The 18,854-nt window shown below is 53.1% G+C and overlaps 1 protein-coding gene across 1 annotated transcript in view; it reads right to left on the minus strand.

Moving 5' to 3' along the window:
* HTT (huntingtin) overlaps positions 1–18,854 on the minus strand; it is a 155,176-nt gene that overhangs the window by 33,437 nt on the left and 102,885 nt on the right. Inside the window, exons 42-45 of the mRNA XM_040489052.1 lie at positions 7,916–8,123; positions 3,198–3,339; positions 454–633; positions 140–316 (exon numbers count right to left, since the gene is read on the minus strand). Coding sequence (XP_040344986.1) covers positions 140–316; positions 454–633; positions 3,198–3,339; positions 7,916–8,123 — 707 coding nt within the window. The remainder of the gene's footprint in view (positions 1–139; positions 317–453; positions 634–3,197; positions 3,340–7,915; positions 8,124–18,854) is intronic.

The raw sequence follows: 18,854 nt of genomic DNA on the forward strand, positions 1-18,854 counted from the left end.
ACAAGGAATTTACACATCTTGTGTATGTGTCCCTCAGCGGCCATGTGAAGACTATGCCTGTGGAGGAAAAAACCAGCCAACTGTTCTGCCTGCTCTGCTAACTTCTCAGTAAAAATCAGTCTCAGTGTTTTTCTAGTACCTGCAAATTTGCGGCCAAAAGCATCTCCACGCGGCGACAGGCAAGGGTGTCGACCATGCGAGCCAGCGCTCGGAACGGGGTGCACAAAAGCTTGTCCACATACAGTGTTAACACGGCGCCTGACTGGCTGAGGTGGATCCCTTCCAAGCACTGAAGCGTCTTCTTCAGGGTGGTGGGCTGGAGGTGGGGAGAAGGGAAGCAGCAAGGGCAGAGGATTTTGCCAACCGGACATCAGCGGTTTCAAAGTTCCGACGGTACGTGTTTAAGGCAGAGAAAAAAACGGACTGGCAACAGTCGTCACTAGAGAGACTTACGGCTGAAAGGTTCTCACAGCGAGACTGAATTGCCTGGATGAAGAGGCCGCTGGCGGCGGAGTTCCGGTGAACAGCACTAATGAAATCCTGCACGGGAGGCTCATGGGACAGACTGATCAGGTCCTGAATATGATTCACGATGAGCCACGTTAAGTGCTCTGAATCGTGCAGGTTCTGACACTGAGGAAAAAAGACAGTGAAAGACTCGTTTCCAAGCAGACAAGCACAGAACGGATACTGATGCCACAGAAACGGCCACAAGAGGTAGGAAGGGGAAAACAAATCCCAAATTATGATCTTCACTGAAAACGTCCAGTGTCTGACCACCAATGATCATCAGGGTCGGAGCTCACTTCACAGACTCCGTTGCCTTCAACCCTACGATGTGGCCAAAGCTGTTGGATGTCAGACCCCGCCAGGGAAATGTGACACTCCAGCACAGCTCCGAGGGACACCGGCCAAGGGGTAGGGGGAGAGAGGAGCAAGGCCCAGGGCTACAGGGGTCAACGGGCGCCTGCCATGGACCAGTGACCCCAGGGCAGCGGGCACAGCGGGGCCGACATCGCCCTGCCCTCAGGTGACTGGACCGAGCCGTGATGCAGGAGACCAGGTGACAGACACTCCCACGCACGGCAGGCCCCGCTCCGTCCGGGCTTCGATCCGGCCCAACGAGAGTGAGAGTGTTCTCCGGTTCTCCTTCTTCTCCAATCCTGTGACAGGTCACGGGAGAATAAAGGGCTCCCACAACTGTCACAGTTTTGACAGAACGCCTGAATCCAAAATATGAACAAATTCCACATGGACATTAAGGGGTGAAACTTAAGATTTATAAGGAAATAAATATCCGTCTTTATTTTTTTATTATTATTTTTTTAAGGTTTATTTATTTTTGAGAGAGAGAGAGAGAGAGAGAGAGAGAGAGAGAGAGCGAGCGAGCGGGAGAGGGTCAGAGAGAGAGGGAGACACAGAATCCAAAGCAGGCTCCAGGCTCTGAGTTGTCAGCACAGGGCCTGATGTGGGGCTCGAACTCACGAATGGTGACATCAGACCTGAGCCAAAGCCAGACAGACACTTAACTGGCTGAGCCACTTAGGCGCCCCCCCCCCCCCGCCTTTTTCTTCCCCATCTTTAACTATGTATGTTGCTTTCTCATCTTAATTCATAATCCTCCTAGGCAGAAACTGTAAAATAAGAACAATTCTTTGACATGGTTACTGATTAATATTTTCTATGGGGGATAACTTGATAGCATTAGTTTATAAAATTTGTATTTTTCTTACATTTCTGTGAACGCATCATGTAATTATTTCTCAAAAGTAGAATAAGATAGAAAAACTATGTCAATGTAAAGAATGTAAGTAAAAAAAGTGAGTAGCAATAAAAAATCTCTCTGATGACCACTAGTTCCTTGAAAGAGTCCCCTTCCTTTCCGACTGAGAATGTCATGCCCTCTGCTGTGTGAAAACAGCATGTGCATGGTGCCATGTTAGTGCCAAAGACGTGCACATGCTCTGTATTGGGAGAGAAAAAGCACCAAATTCCAGCCAAAATGCCTCAACGGGTTTTTTGAGTAATGCAATTACAAGGAGATGGTATCTTCTTCTGTTTATTGGTTTTTGTTAATTTTCTTCTTTTTTCTTCATGTTTATTTTGAGAGAAAGTGTGCATGAGGAGGAGAGGAGCAGAGAAAGAGGGAGAGAGAGAATCCCAAGTAGGCTCCATGCTGTCAGCACAGATCCTGACAAGGTGCTCAATCCCATGAATCGTCAGAACGTGACCTGAGCCAAAATCAAGAGTCAGACACTCAACTGAGACACCCAGGCACCCCTGCTTTTTATCAATTTTCTCTATGAAACATGTGATGCTCATCTGACGGCCAACAGCCCCGCAAATGCTATCTTTTTGAAAAGGATGGCATATGGGGTACCCGGGTGGTTCAGTCGGTTAAGCATCCGACTCTTGGTTTCGGCTCAGGTCATCATCTCATGATTGGTGAGTTTGAGCCTCGCACTGGGCTTTGCGCTGACAGCGTCGAGCCTGCTTGGGATTTCTCTCTCCCTCTCTCTCTGCCCCGCCCCAACTCATGCTGTCTCTGTGTCTCTCAAAATCAATAAACTCAAAAACAAAATAATATCATAACGTAATATAAAAATAAAGTAAAATAAAAGATAAAATAAAATAAAATAAAACGGATGGCATTTAACCAGGGAATTTTTAACTTAAAAATTTTTTTTTTAACATTTATTTATTTTTGAAAGAGAGAGAGATAGAGTGTGAGCCGGGGAGGGGCAGAGAGAGAGGGGGACACAGAATCCGAAGCAGCTCCAGGCTCCGAGCTGTCAGCACAGGTCCCGACAAGGGGCTCGAACCCACGAACCGTGAGATCTTGAGCTAAGCCGAACTCGGAGGCCCACCTGACTGAGCCCCCCAGGCGCCCCAGGAAGCAACTTTAAAATGGAGCAACAGGTCCCTAAGGCCCTTCCCACAGATGACGAACCTCGTGGGAGAGCCGCACTCAAAAGTCACCCTCTCGGCTCGTTCCTGTCACACAGGCAGGCCGACCGGGTGCCAGAGGCACGGGACCCGCAGACAAAGCTTCCTTCCGCGACCGGCCAGAGCGGGACCCAACGCTCGCTGCGGTCCACGGCCCTGTGGTCTGCGAGCTGCTGGCCGGGTGGCAGGAGGTGGCTCCGCGGAAGCTGCCCCTGCCCCTGCCCCACCACACCCCTCGCTTCCCGACTTACGACATAATCGCAGAAGAGAATGAGAGCTCCCCGCCGCACTATTTCCCTGTTGCACATTCCGGGTTTACTGGCCGCGTCCGAGTCCCCCTCCTCTCCGGACATCTGGGGGCCGAGTGACTTCGTACTGGACAGACTACGTCTCCTGGAAGGAGGAACAGGCGTGCTGACGCCTCTGGGACGGCCACCCCCACCGCGTGTGTGACGTGCGCGCTTAGCCGCTGGCCTCCGAGCTACGGCAGCGCACGCGTGGAAAACGAAAGAAAGAAGAGGGTCTCACGGGCAAACCGCCAAATGCTTGACCTAAAGGCCAAGGCCGGCCCGAGGCTGCAGGTGGATGGGCATGCAGGCGCCGAGGCTCTCGGCCACCGCGCCGGACAAGGCAGCTGCCGCGGGGACCCCAGCGCCGGCACACGCACGAGCTGCCTACCGTGTTTCACGAGTCACCAGGGAAGCGCACGCTCACCGAGGTCCCGGCAGAGAGCAGGTCCGCAAAATTCACCGCCTCTAGGGAAGCCGGTCTTTTTCTTTCTCAGCCCAGGGGAATCACACACTCGGAACCCTCGATTCCGCCACAACCCTTCACACGCTTGTTGCCACTCCCACAAACTTGCCCCGGCCTAAGCGTGAGGACAATCTCCTTCCCTCGGTGGCAAAGAGCTTAGTGGAGACAGAGGTCACACGAGGACGAGAATGTTCTGGAATGTGTCAACTTCTCCCCTGACACTTCAGGATTTACAAGGGAACTGGTCTAAAATATTCTACAGGTTAGAAACCTGTTCAAACTGCACTTTGCCTTTTCTCACCTGGTGAATGGACGAGCCAGCTGTTGTCACGGAGACAAGGGAATACTACTGGCCGATCCCAAGAACAGATCACCGGTACATGCGCGCCAGCGCCATAAAAGACCTTTAAATACAGTGCGCCAAGTGACAAAGCCAGACTGAAGAAGCGCGGACCGCGTGACTCCATCCAAACGGCACCGTGCAACAGGCTACACACAAGCACAGAGCATGGACCAGTGGCAGGGTATGGGGGTGACCACGAAGGACGCAGGGAATCTTCTGAGGTGACAGCACTGATGTGTATCGTGACTGTGGTGGCATTCACCTGACACTTGGTACGAGAGTGGGTGGTCCTGTATTGTAAGTCGTAAGTCAATTTAAAACCGACAAACAGAAACGTCTCCTCTTCTCAGCCCTCCTGCCAGCCCCAGAAAACAATTCACAGATGCAGAGGTTTCTGACGTAACGTGAGAACAAACAAAGGCACAAGCAACAGAAAAGGAGCGGGTGGTCTGAACAGGACATCCCAGAGTTGATGGAGGCACTTAGCGGGTTAACTCCCACCAACACAAAAAGAGCGAAACACACGCCACACAGATACCAAACACTCGCCGTACACAGACCGTACGCACACCACAAATACGACACACATAACCACGCACACACTGCCCCCGCCCACACACACACAAGCACCTAACACTAATGGAAAGAGACCGGCAAGGATCCAGCATGGCAGACCGGAGGAGCGCGACTCTTCCTGCACACCCAGCTGGTCGAAGGGGCCCTGTGGCCATGGCGGGGGCTCCACCTACACAGCTCCCCAAAGCAAAGGGGACGCCTGCAGCCTCTGACAGTGACTGGCTCTCGAGGTTGTTCGGATTTTTCAAGCATTTAAGTCTACTGACTAAATCTGCTTTTGTCTTCTCTGGGGCCCCCAGTTGGCTCTGTTGTGGAGCATGTGACTCTTAGGTCTCGGGGTTGTGAGTCCGAGCCCCACGTTAGGGATAGAGATTACTTAAAACAACAAATTTTTAAAAAAGGGACGCGAAACACTGCGATTAATAACACCTCTGCAGTTTCCGTGTCTTAAATGCTGTCAAGTGGCGAAGTCCATCTCTTCCACCGCCCTGGACAGCAAGCGGACAGGAGCCGTTATGGAAGTGGCACCCGTGGACCCCACGAGAAACACACACACAGGAGGCCAGCCTTGTGTGGAGGGCCTGGTCAGTGTCCTGAAGCGGAAGAGAGGAAAGGAGGAATGTGAGTGGGGAAGGAAGAAGTGGAAAGTCTCCACCTGGAGGTGACACGTGTGTGTGCACAGAGAAGCCTCCTGGGGCCCCCACGTGAGTCGGGCCAGGTCTCGGGACGTGAAGTCAGTACACAAAACCACTTGCATTTCCAGAAGCCGGCGGCACACCACGTAAAACAAAACACTTCTGAAAGCAGCACTTGACACACCATCCCAGACGAAGCGCAGAAACAATTCAGAAACACGCGTGACCCCCGTACGCCAGACACTAGGAGACGGTCGTGGCACACGCAGCACCTAACTCAGCAGGGAGAGAGGCCAAGTTCGAAGACGGGAAGACTGGATGCGGGACAGGGGCTCCCCAGATCACTCTCCAGACCGGCTGCAAGCTCAGTCAAACCCCCGCCGCTGGCTCGTCTGCACTCACAACCGGATTCGAAGACACACAGGTGGAAACGCAAAGAACGTAAAAGAGCCAAAGCCATGTTGAACGTGAAGGGAAGCTGGGGGAGCGGCAGGGCGGCCGAGGGACGCAGTGGCGGTGCCGGCAGCGCGGAGGGACGGCCGTGAGCAGGGCCCAGAGGCAGGTCCGCACACCGGTGCCCACTGGGTTCTGAGGCAGGTGCCACGGGGACTCAACAGAGGCGGGACGGCCTTTTCCACACGCAATGCGGACCGAAGCACCCCGCACGTTTCGTCACACACAAATGTTAGCTCGTAGCGGTGAGCACCAATGCTATGGAAGTTCCAGAAGAAGCCACAGAAGACAATCTTGGTGCTCTTGGGGGAGGCACACATTTCTTGGGTTGGACAGAAAAAGAATGAACCAGAATAACTGACAAACTTGATTGCATAGAATTTTAACATTTCTGCTCAAATTAAATCATGAAGATAAAACAGCAAACCACAGAACGAGAGAGAACTTTTACGTTACCTCTGACAAAGAGCTTACATCCAGAATATAAAAAATTTACAGCCCAGTAACAAGACAATAGACAGCCAAATCTTAAAAAACAGCAAACATCTGAATGTGTACTTTACAACAGAAGGTATACAAACGGCCAACAGGCACGTGAAAACACGACTGACTTTCTAAGTCATGAGAGAAACACGAATGAAAACTGTAATGACACCGCCCTGCACCCGCTCCAAGGCCTAGAAGGGAAGCGCCTGTAACGTCCCGGGTGGGGAGGATTTGGAGCCGTTTGAACTCACAGCCCCTTCCCACGTGTCTCCCTCTGGAGCAAACCTCCTGTGAGCCGTCCAGAGCCAGGCGGTCTCAAATGTCCCGACTTCCTAGATCTGTTTTCCTGAACTTTTACTCCGAAGACTTTCCAACCAACAGAAGAGCTGAAAGGTTAATTCAATGAGCAGTCACACACCCTTCACCTAGATTCAACCACCAGTATGTTGTCACCTTGTGTGCACACACACGTGCCCTCCACACACACGCCCTCACACACATACGTGCTCTACGCACACGCACAAACCCTACGGGCACACACACTCTACACACGCACACACGTGCACTCCACGCATTCTCTACATGCACGCACAGTCCGGGTCTCTGGCACGAGCCCCCGGCGGCTCTCAGGCCCACTCCTCAGGGACTCAGGGCCTCGCCCGGCGTGTGCTCCGTGGACCAGAGCATCACTCCACCCGGGAGGGAGCCTGGCGGAGGAGCAGAGTCCCAGGCCCTGCCAGTGACCTGGTGAACCAACCCTGGTTCTAATAAGCCTGCCAGCTGCCTGGTGTGTGCCCTGAGGAAGCACCGACGCGGAAGACACGCATTCTCTGTCCCTGACTCTTACCGTCGGTCGTCATCGTGACAAACGTAACAATGTTCTCGAAGCATTTCAAATGTTTCCAGTAGCCTGTCTTCCCCAAGTAAACCGTAAGCACGCTGAGGGCCGGAAACGGGTGTTACTGTTCCTTTGCGTCTTCCACAACACCCAGCACGGAGCGGATAGTGAGTGACGCCTGCCAACACTGGATTTTCCAGCTGAAAGCAGCGGCGCGGCCCAAATGGGACCCCGGGCCTCCCAGAGCTCAGCCTTTCCACGCTGAGCAGAGAGGAGCCGACCCGGGCCCTGCAGCCCCTGCCATCTCTAATTTCTGGGGCTTTCTCTGCTCACCATGGGCCCTCGAGCCTTCCAGAAACACCACACTGAGGACCCAGCTTGGGGGATGGGTGGCAAAGCTTCATTCCCACGTGTGTGCAAATGCCCAGAAATCAAGGCTTACGCCTGAAAACTCTTTGCAGAAAGGGGGTCACCCCCAATCAGATACTTAGTAAGTCTTCTCGAATGATAAAAAAGAGGGCATTTCCAAGTACTTCTGAAATGCTGCTCAGTAATTACTTCATTATCTAAGAGTAACCAGAACCACATTTAACTTACAATGAAGTTAAGACATTGCAACACGTCTGGCTCTGGAACCGATTTAAGGACCAGAGCCCAGCAAGAGGGACACAGCATGACCAGAAGGAACCACAAGAGGGACAGTGTCGAAGAACTTGTCAAAGAAACCACACTTAAAAAGCAGCAGCTATTGTAAATGCCTCTGGTCTGACCACGTTCCTCCCCACGAGAGGAGGACGGACAGAGAGCGGAATCTGCACAAAGCCTCACGGACACGGGGCCAGACCTCCCGCTGACCGCTGTCCCGGCCCACGGGGGCGGGCGTACCTGGGGGTCTGCTGCACCTCTGCCCACCAGCGGTGGTCGGTGTGGCTGACGAGCAGCAGGATCTGGCACCAGAGCAGCACGAGCGCCGGATGCGTGGGCACCATGGCGCGCACCTGCGCGTTCAGCCTGTCCAGGCCGTAGAAGCTGCTGTCGCTGCTGTCCACGGTGAGGAGTCTGGAGGCGGCTGCTGTGATCCTACGGAACATTCCTAGAAACAAGCCAAAAGTAGAACTGAGAGGGAAATGTCTTGGCGGCTCACTGGGGCCCAACGCTCTGTGGCCACAGGAAGACTTTACACAAAAGGTACACCCTCAGCTTTCTCCTGTACTTACACAAAGCATTTGGCACTTAGAAAACTGGGCTTTTGATGCAAAACACAGACATGCTGCTTATCTAACGGAGCAGCCACGGGAGCTGACGCCTTATTCGCCGGGCCTTCTCTTCCGCCCCTGTTAGCAAGTTCCCCAGGAGCCCTGCGCCAAGAGCCGCACCTGCGCCGTGACAGCGGACCCGGCTCCTCTGAGGAGCAGGTGGCCCACACCGGGTGCCACAGGTTACTGCCCCGGGACAGCAAGGCTACTCTGGTAGGAGCGGCAGGACCCTCGCGACACCCCACTCATAACGTAATAAACGTCTCCTTGTTTGCAAAGAAGCCTCGAGAGCCCGTGGTGAGCAGAGAAAGCCCCAGAAATTAGAGATGGCAGGGGCTGGAGGGCCCGAGTCGGCTCCTCTGTGCTCAGTGTGGAAAGGCTGAGCTCTGGGAGGCCTGGGGTCCCATTTGGGCTGCACCACGGCAAGTGCCCACGCCAGACCCCAGCCCACGCTCCACAGACTGGAGCACAGGGCCAGCACGGGCCCTCCTGGGGCGGGGCCACCACGCAGCCAGCCACCTGCTCCGCTTGGGCACGTCAGCGGCACGCCCGGTGGCCCTCTGCCCACAAGCCTGTCCACGGCATCACCCTCAAGGTCTGGACAAATCCCCTCCGGGAATTAGCGATTTCATTCTATCCCCTCCTTTAGACAGATACAAAGTCAGCTCAAGACGCCTCCCGTGCCATCTGCCCGGGCTCCACATGAGCTGGCCCTCGCCCCAAGGACCAGCAGACATGCACGCGCTGCGAGCCCAGCAGGAAGACCTAACACAGGTGGGGGCTGCCAACGGCTCCCTGCCTTCTGTATCTCGAGTCTCCTGGCGCCACAGCTGGGGAGTCAAAATCTTATTTCCGGTTTAGGTTCTACAACATCCCAAGTGCAAAGGGGCCCTAACGTGGGCAAACACAGACAGACTACGCTTTGTGTATTTGTTCCCTACTACTTTGTGACTGTTGCACCTCTGACCTGAGGCAGAGAAAGAGAACTAACCAAAGCAGGAGAGTCACAGCACATGACACCGGGCTAGCCTCCTGGGGCACCCGGGGAGCACGGCAGACATACTCAGAAGATCAGTTCCAGTGAGACGTCCAGCGCTCGTCTTGTCTTTGGCTCCATTTCCAGGGCTTTCTCTGGGTGCTGCATGGACAGCATCACCCACCTCCGGCCCACTCAGCCCGGGCCCGGTCCTTCTCCGTGCCCTCCATTATTGCACGGGCTCCTTGAGGGCCAGTGGACACGAGGGAAGAGGCAGGCACTGTCCTGAAGGAATAGGGGAGCCAGGCCGGAGAGCACAGGGAGTGACAGACCACGGAGGAGGGGGTTCACGGAACAGGGGCAGGAACCCACAGTCAGAGCTGTGTTCCAGGTGCCCGGGATGCAGTGCAGGCTCTGGAATCAGACCACGGCTCCCCCACTTACCTGGCCTTGGCTGCACATCACCCGGGTCTCAGCTTTCTCATGTGCAAAATGGAATTAGGAGCAGCAGCTGCTCAGAGCATCAAACAGTAAAACCTGAGTGAAGGGCTCAGCAAGGCACGGGCCAGAACAAATGACCAGCAAGCAGGGCTGCTAGGAAGGTTCTCACGGCCTCTGGGGGCAGGGGGTTCGTCAGCAGAGAGGGCGAAGTGGATGGGAGAGCAGAGGGAGTCAGGCGGCTCGTTGGGGCGGGGAGGAGTCAGCAGCAACGCTGGGGTCTGAGCATCTCCCACGGTGAGGACGGACCAAAGTGGCAAAAAGGAGCCAGAGTAAAGCAGCTATGCCAGGGGACGAGTTCAATTTTTATCCTAAGTGTGACGTGCTGGCAAGACACCAAGTCACACAGCTACGAGGAGGACGGCCACGAGAGATCAAGGCAGTCAAGTCCGTGGGGCGACCCAGACTATGTAGACAATGATGAGTCATCTCTGCAGCAATGACCAAGCCAGGTCACAAAGGAGACAGTCCTACTGACAGTGAGGTGGGAGACAGAGACAGAGACAGGGAGTGTAAGAGAAACAGAGGAGGAGAGACAGAGATACCAGGAGAGAGAGAAGAGAGACCAAGGATAGGAACCAGGAGCAAGAATACCCAAAGGAGAAAAGACTCCTCTTTGCTAAATGGTGTGAGGAAAACTGGATATTCACAGATAAAGAAGAAAACCGGATCCCCGCCTTATACCACTCACAAAAATGAACTCGAAATCAATTAGACTTAAATGTAGAACCTGAAACCGCAGAACTCCTAGAAGAAAACAGGGGAAAGCTTATTGACTTGGGTCTTGGCAACAATTTTTTGGACGTGCCGCCTAAACCACAAGCAACAAAATAAAAAATTAACAGGTGCCGGGGCGTCTGGGTGGCTCAGTCGGTTGAGCGACCGACTTCGGCTCAGGTCACGATCTCACGGTTCGTGAGTTTGAGCCCCGCATTGGGCTCTATGCTGGCAGCTCAGAGCCTGGAGCCTGCTTCAAATTCTGTGTCTCCCTCTCTCTCTGCTCCTCCCTGGCTCATGCTCTGTCTCTCTCTCCTTCAAAAATAAATAAAAAAATTTAAAAAAATAAAAAATAAAAATAAAATAAAAATAAAAATATTTAAAAAGAAATAAGCAGGTGAGACCACCCCAAACCGAAAGCTTCTGCACAGCAAACGACCAACAAAATGAAAAGGCAACCTACAGAACTGAAGAAAATATGTGCAAACAACACATCTCGCAAGAGGCTAATGTCCAGAAAATATAAGGGACTAATACAACTCAATAGCAGACAACCGAAGAATCCGATTAATAAGTGGGCAAAAGACCGACACAGGCATTTTCCCCTAGACACACAGATGGCCAACAGGTGCACGAAGAGACGCTCCACATCCGCCACGGTCAGGGAAACGGCAATCAAACCCACTACGAGCTCGTGCCTCCCCCCTGCTAGGATGGCTACTACCAAAAAGGCAAGCGTTGGCGAGGATGTGGACAAGGGGGAGCCCTCGTGCAAACTGCCGCAGCCGCTGTGGAAAACAGTACAGATGTTCCTCAAGAAACTAAAAATAAAATGGCCACGCGATCCAGCGATCCCACCTCTGAGCATTTATCTGAAGGAAACAAAACCGCTATCTCGGAGGTACCCGCACCCCCACATTTACTGCAGTGTTACAACACCCAAGACGTGGAAACGACATAAGCATCCGTCAAGAGATGAAGGAGTAAAGAAGATGTGGCATACATACACAAGGGTCATAAAAAAGGAGATCCTGTCATTTGTGACAACATGGACGGATCCCGAGGGCGTTATGCTAAATGAAATAAGTCAGACTGGGGCCCCCGGGGTGGCTCGGTCGGTTGAGCACCTGACTCTTGATTTCGGCTCAGGTCACGATCCCAGGGTCATGGGATCAAGCCCTGCGTTAGGCTCCACGCTGAGTGTGGAGACTGCTTGGGATATTCTCTCTCTCTCGCTCTCTCTGCCCCTCCCCCACTCGTGCTCGCTCTAAAATAAAAACAAATAAAATACAATGAAATAAGTCACAAATAAAGACTAAAACCACATGATCTCACTTACGTGTGGAATCTGAAATACCGAACTCAGATGCCAAGAACAGACTGGTAGCTGCCAGAGGCAGGGGTGAGGGTGGGAGAGTTGGGTGAAGAGGGTCAAAAGCACAAATCCCCATTATTCACCCCAAGCTGTAACGTACCACATGGGGACTCTAGATAACACTGCCGTGTGGTGTACTTAAAAGTCGCCAAGAAAGCACATCTTAGGAAAATAAAGTGTGTAACTGCGTGAAGTGATGGACGGTGCCAGAACTCACCGCGGCCATCACTCCACAGCGTCCTCGCACATCTGGTCAGAACGCTGTACCCTTCAGCAGGCAAGTGTTACGAAGTCACTTCCATCTCGGGAAAGCTGGCGTGGGGGGAGACAGAAACCAGGAACACGTACAATTAAGAGGCTGGAAAGAAAGCGTCATGAAGGAAGGCGGGCGGCGGGGGATCCGTCCCGCAGACATAGGAGGAGCACACGAGGCCTCTGCGCAGACGCTCCTGGTCACACGGCAACAAGTGGAGAAACCAGAGCGAGAGCCCAGCGCGAGAAGTGCAGGAAAAACCTCCAGAGACGTTTACTGTGAAAAGCCGTGAAGTCAGTAGAGAGAGAGGACAGGGGAGGAAGCCACAGAACAAAGAAGGGGTCGGTTTGTATTTTGGTTCTTTTGTTTTTATTTTTTTTACGTTTATTTATTTTTTTGAGAGACACAGGGCACGAGCAGGGGAGGGGCAGAGAGAGAAGGAGACAGAGAACCCGAAGCAGGCTCCAGGCTCCGAGCTGTCCGCACAGAGCCTGACGTGGGGCTCGAACTCCTGAACCGTGAGATCATGGCCTGAGCCGCAATCAGCCGCTCAACCGACTGAGCCCCCCAGGCGCCCCAGGTCGGTCTGTTTTTAGCCAGAGGCGCGGTTCTCAGCACAGCCACAGGCAAGAAGAGAAGACAACACGCGTGTTACTACACGCTGCACGACGGGGACGGGCGAACGTGTGCACGAGACTCGGGACACACAAGGGGCAGGAGTGAGAGGAGCAGAGGGAAGAGGAGATGGGAGGAAGGGACTGCGGGGCTGTGTCTCTTTGTCCGGAGATGAGCCGACCCGAGGGGAGGGTGGGACACACATGCACCGGTAAAAGCTCTAGAAAGCCCCCTGGTCTGTCTGGAGCCCTTGGCAGGGGGCCGATGGGGCTGCTGGTCCTGCCGTGATGCCCACCTCTGATGTTTGTCACCTGGGAAATGCCTGGTTTCCGTCTCTGTCAGGTGGCAGCCTGCGCCCCAAGGCCTGTCTCCCCTCCGGGAAGCAGTCCCCCACCGGGGCGAGCAAGCCCCTGTAAAGGGTGGGGGCTGCTAAGCGCTGCACCAGAGAAACACAGGAAAAAGGATGCAGCTCACTTCCAGCCTAAGGCAGTCTGGTCTACCTTCCCTCTGCGCTTCCTCAGCCACCAAGGAAGGCCAGGGTGCTGACCCTCATGAAGGTCAGGGGCCCAGGCTCCGGTCTCCACAGGGAGAAGAGCCCCCAGGGAGCAGGAACACCGTCCTGCACGGGCACACAGACGAGAACAGCCCTCTGCTGTGTGAGCCACGGAAATGCTGCTTGCTTGTTACAGCAGCTACGTAACCTCCACACAAGAGGAGTGCGAGTACCTGACCCGGGTTAGAAGATGCCCTGGGTGGGGCCTCCCTCCCCAGTCCCTAGCAGCGACCACTGGCAGAGACAGAGAGAAAGAAGGCCGGGCCCGGGGCACAATGTCCCGCGTGGCTGGGAGGCAAGGGGAGCCAGGTGGGCCTGAGGACCTGGGAGAAGGGCCAGGGCCTGGGGCCAGGCGACAGTGACAAAGGACTGAAGGGCACCCTGAGGCAGGAGGGCAGACAGAGGCTGTGCACAGAGCAGACCCCGCCCCCCCTTGTCCTGTCCTCTCGGAGCTGAAAGAGAGGTCTGTCCAGGAGCACTGCACGCAGGGCTGGGGCAGGTGGGAGGAGCGGGCTTGGGAGGCAGGGGCTCCGCATTATTGGACTCTGAGTGTGGCGGGAAGAGCCATCGGCAACCCAGACGGCGTGGTGTAAGACAGAGGACAAAGGACCAGAAAAAATGGATGCGTTTTCCTTCTGGGTTTTACCATATGACCTTTCGGAGCCTCAACTCTCTCATCAGTAAAAAGGGGGATCTCACAGAGCCGCTCTAAGGACTGATGGGGCACCGCCTGTGAATGGCAGCACCACCCCACCCGCACACACCGTCGTCCCGGCAGTGCGGCCATCCTCAGGCCTTGACACCGGCCCGCGTGAATCTGGATCAACGTCCATCTTGTTACTGCAGGAGGAACCATGTTCTCTCCCTCTTCCAGTGTTCCTGCATGCAGTGGAACACTGACCCTTCCAGAAGCACCACGAGGCAGCTCTGCCAGCCTTCCTGCTCCGCCCACAAGGAGGGAAGTGAGCACGCGGGGCCCGCCTTCTGCCGGCCCCCGGCCCTGCTTCCAGGAGGGTCTATCACCTGCTGCTGCCCTTGGCAGAGTGGGCATCTGGACCAGACTGTGGTGCGGAAGGGCACGTGATGTGGACTTGGAATCCAACACAGTAAGCAGCTTGGACTTACTGTGGCCCCAGGCCAGAGGGCTTCAACCCAGCCGCACCAGCAACACAAGCGACGTCACTCTCAGCCTGTGCCTTGTGTTCTGCCACCTGCTTCTAACTGGCTCATCTCGGCAGAGAGGACAGGGTGTTAGATACCCAGGTCTGTAGAAGGAGGCCAAGTGTATTTCTTGGCCATGTGTTAATGTTGGTTTGAATATGAAACAGGCAAACGATTTTGGGATTCTTATCCCTTTCTCTAAGGGACCGGAGTAAGACAAAACCAGAGGTCAAGGCCATTATTCAGACTAGTTCCCATTTTGAGAAATAATACCTGAAATGGACAGAGTTGAAGGTGTCAATTTTTAGTGGTGGAGTGGGACTCACTGCCTTTGTTTAATCAAAGCATAAATAAAAATTACCAACTTTCTATGTGAAGTGCACCTTATTTATATAAACGCGCAAGATTATTTATTTAAACTCCATCTCAAAACCAATGAAATACGGTAATTCTGTCCCCCAGGATCTTTAAAAGAAACGCAAAGTAAAGGAGATGGAGACGGAAATTTATATACACACAGACACCTCATCTGCAAATCCTGAACCAACGAACAGCATCCAAGACAAGGCGGGAAAGTCCACGTGCCCAAGCTCTTCAGTACAACACGCTGCCCAGCTCCCCCCCCCCCCCCCACCCTGTCCTGATACAGCAGCCACTAGCCACATGGGGCTGTTCTAACTTAAGTCAATTAAAATTAAATAAAATTAAAAACAGCTCCTTAATCACACTAGCCACATTTCAAGTGTCCAAAAGCCACAAATGGCTGGAGGCAACTGCATCAGTGCAGACGGAATGTTCCCACGATGCAGGAAGCTCTCCTGGACGGCCCCGCGGTGGACTGCTGAGAAAAGGAAGAGCGGGAAGGGAGAGCGGGGAGCTGGCAGACACCTTGAGTGGCACAGAACTCCACGTGACGAGCAGGACACAGGACGGGTCACTCTAACCCCGAGAGGGTTAGAAAGCAGCATTCGGGGATGAACTGCTGTCCTTCTGGTATCAGACCCAAACCAACCGGTGGCCAAATATCAAAATGACCAACATACTCAAAATAACCTATTCTTCATGTGGCATAATTATTTTCTTGACTTTAAACTCATTACAGTGCGTCAGTGAAGCATAAATCAAAAGATCTTCAAAACAAAAATTCTTTCAACGTTAGTAACAAGGAGGTTTGAAACTCGAGTCCGCTGGATAATTGAATCCTGGCCATGCCTCTGTCTGAGGGCAACAGCAATTAAATGAAGCAGCCACGAAGACGCCTCCTTCTCCGCGACCCCGGCCCCCGCCTGCCCCCCCAGTGCCGCTCCGACCCTCGCCCCTGCGCTCCCAGCGGTCTTTGGGCCTTAGCCGAACAGAGCCTCTCGGAGACCCCATCCTCCCTCCTCACACCAGCTTCGCCCACCGCCGCACTACCCGCGTCCCTCCCCAGAAACAGCCAGACTTGTGCTTCTCTGTGTACTGTCCTTCCCACTGCCCTGTGACAGCCACGCTGGCCTAGCTGACCGCCACGCACCCAGAGCGCAGCCTGGCCGGGCGGACTGGGCGCATCCTTGCCAAATGAAGAAAGGCTGAGAACGACAGCCATCTCTTGCCGTGAGGTATGTACTCGACACGCGTTTTAACTTGTACTAAAGCAGCACGTGCGCGACCTAAAACTCCACTAACAGAGAGGGGCTCTGACCGTACGAGTGCCCTGCCCCGTCCTCTTCAGGCAACTACTTGTGTCTTCTGTCTCTAGCTCGCACGGTTGCCTCCAATATTCCACTCGACACGCTGTATTGCTTGTAGCAGACCAACGACCGTTTGTCCGCGCCTCTGGCCTTCCCGTTAGGAAGTAATCCTCGCTCCCTCTCGACGAACACCGTCCTACCTGTCACCTGCCCACGTTGGCCAGAGCGCCGGGGGCTCACGCACACTCACAGGACTCGTGCCAGGGCTGAAACCACAGGCGGCCAGGGGGTCTCCTTCCGGCCATGAGGAAGAAGCCCACCAGATGACAGAGGCAACACAGAAATCAGAGTCGAAGCGTGAAATACTCAACAAGGCAAGAGAATGAAAACGCCTGAGGTGCTCGTTCCTAAAGACAACAGTGACCCCTGTACTTGCAGGAACTCAAACCAGTAACTCCTCTTCTGGCTGTACTGTAGGAAGGAGTCCTGCCCCGGCAACTGAAACTGCCGATCAGCGGAGTCATGCTGAGTAGTGGTTACAGACTCTCTCCTATGAGAGGAGATGGAGGTCACTCATGCTGTCTGTCAGTTTAAGTCATTAAGTTTTTAGTTCTATTGCCTCCATGGCCTCTATTTTTTGTTGTGTCAACTGTGTAATTTTTTTAAATGTTTACTTATTTTTGAGAAACAGAGAGAGAGACAGAATGGGTGGGGAAGGGGCAGAGAGAGGAAGAGAGAGAATCCCAAGCAGGTTCCATGCTGCCAGCACAAAGCCCAATGCAGGGCTCGAACCCACAAACCGTGAGATCATGACCTGAGTCTAAACCAAGAGTCAGATGCTCAAATGACTGTGGCACCCAGGCTCCCCTTGTTGTGTGGTAGGGTCCCCTCCCTAAGGAAAGAGAAAACACCTCAAGACAACCTGACTAGACATGTACGTGACAACATCCTTTACGACCTTGTAACATGAGACCAGCTAATCAGACTACATGTTTATGTGTGACCATATATGGAAAACAAAGAAGTAAAAAAAAAATATATAAAAAACTACATCATGCGGTGTTTGGGGCTCAGTTCTTTGGATACGAACCCAACTGAGCGGTGCGGCAGGAATAAAGTTCTTCCTGGAAAGAGAAGCCTCGGTGTCACGACTCTCTGTGTGAGAATCCGGCTACATTACTTGGGGGCTCGTCTGGGACTCGGAGATGGTGCTTTTCCACCTCCTTTGCCACCGGGGGTGCGAACCTTGGGGCGCCAGGAGAGGAGCCCTTGCCAGGCGCCAGCGGACCGCTTGATCCACGGCAGACTAGCCCACCCAGCGCACCACGGCGAGGACCCCACGTGCACCAACGGAACCCGTGAGGCCCAGGAACCAGCTCAGGGAGACTGAGGCGGGTTGGAGTCGCCGCGTGACTCTGTGTGGGGACTTGTCTCTCGTTCATTTCCTGGGTCAATGACTGTGACAATTAGAGCCAACTGTCTCTGGCTATTCTACCTCAGAACGGGGACTGTAAGGAATATTCCCAAGCAGCTGCCAAAACTCCTTTCGTTTCGGGGAAATTCCCCGTCTTCTCTGGACGGACATGCGCTGCCTAATCCCACTGGTGGAGAACAAAACAAAAGAAACCTAGAGTCTGTCCCTGTCTGAGCTGACAAGAATTAAAACTGGGAATTCTCTTTCTCTGCCTTCTGCTGGCACCTCCTCTCTTCTGCCGCCCCCCCCCCCCCCCCCCGCCCGCTCCACCTGGGGGTCGGCCTGCAGAAGTGGCTGCTTGAGCATCCTCAGCCTCTCCCCCCACGCCGGAGGTCGGGAGCGGAAGACCACCGAAGCCAGAGTTCCCCAATGGTGCCCCAGGCAAAACCAGACAGTGGGGAACAAATCGATTAACTCTTAAATGGACACAGATGGAACATATCTGGCATTTAAATGGATTTAAGTTTGTTGGTTTAAAACAGACAGACCTCTAGAGTTATCAGCATTAAATATATAAGACTTTTTTCTTCCCGAGGTTTTCTAAAGGTCAAATAATTTGCCATCTCTGTTGCAATTTGTCAGCAAAAAGGTGACTTAAAATGATGGTTAATTTTGTCTGTCTCAAAGTTTTCATGGGTAAATGTTAAGATAGCTTTCAAAGTCTTTGGTAACCTAAAACGCTAAAGTTTTGCTTCCGTGATAAATTAAGATTAAATTAATTACATATCTCACGAGATAAGAGGCTAAAGCACTAATGACTAGATGTAGGTTTGTGCTTCTGACTTGCTGCAGAGAAACTAAGGACATTTGGATCTGTGGGAAAACATCCTTTATGCTTAGTGGATTCGTAAGTTTGCCATCTAAAAAATTCTGATATAACAAGAGTTCACAACTGATTACTAGTTTTCACTGGAGACTAAGGTTTCTAAGAGTTAAAAATCTGCTAAATGTAGTTAAAACTGATAAAAATAAGAAAAGCCAACTCTGTATGTGAAAAAGTAGGAGATACAGGGGCGCCTGGGGGCTCAGTCAGTTAAGCATCTGACTTCGGCTCAGGTCATGATCTCACAGTCCGTGAGTTCGAGCTCCACGTCGGGCTCTGTGCTGAAAGCTTAGAGCCTGGAGCCTGCTTCAGATTCTGCGTCTCCCTCTCTCTGACCCTCCCCCATTCATGCTCTTTCTCTGTCTCAAAAATAAATAAATATTAAAAAATTTTAAAAAAAAAAAGCAGGAGATATAAAAAAAAGTTATAAAAAATAAAAAAAATATTTTTGTT

The sequence above is a fragment of the Herpailurus yagouaroundi genome, unplaced genomic scaffold (genome assembly GCF_014898765.1).
Source record: "Herpailurus yagouaroundi ecotype Mexico unplaced genomic scaffold, PumYag 28, whole genome shotgun sequence".
NCBI lineage: Eukaryota > Metazoa > Chordata > Mammalia > Carnivora > Felidae > Herpailurus > Herpailurus yagouaroundi.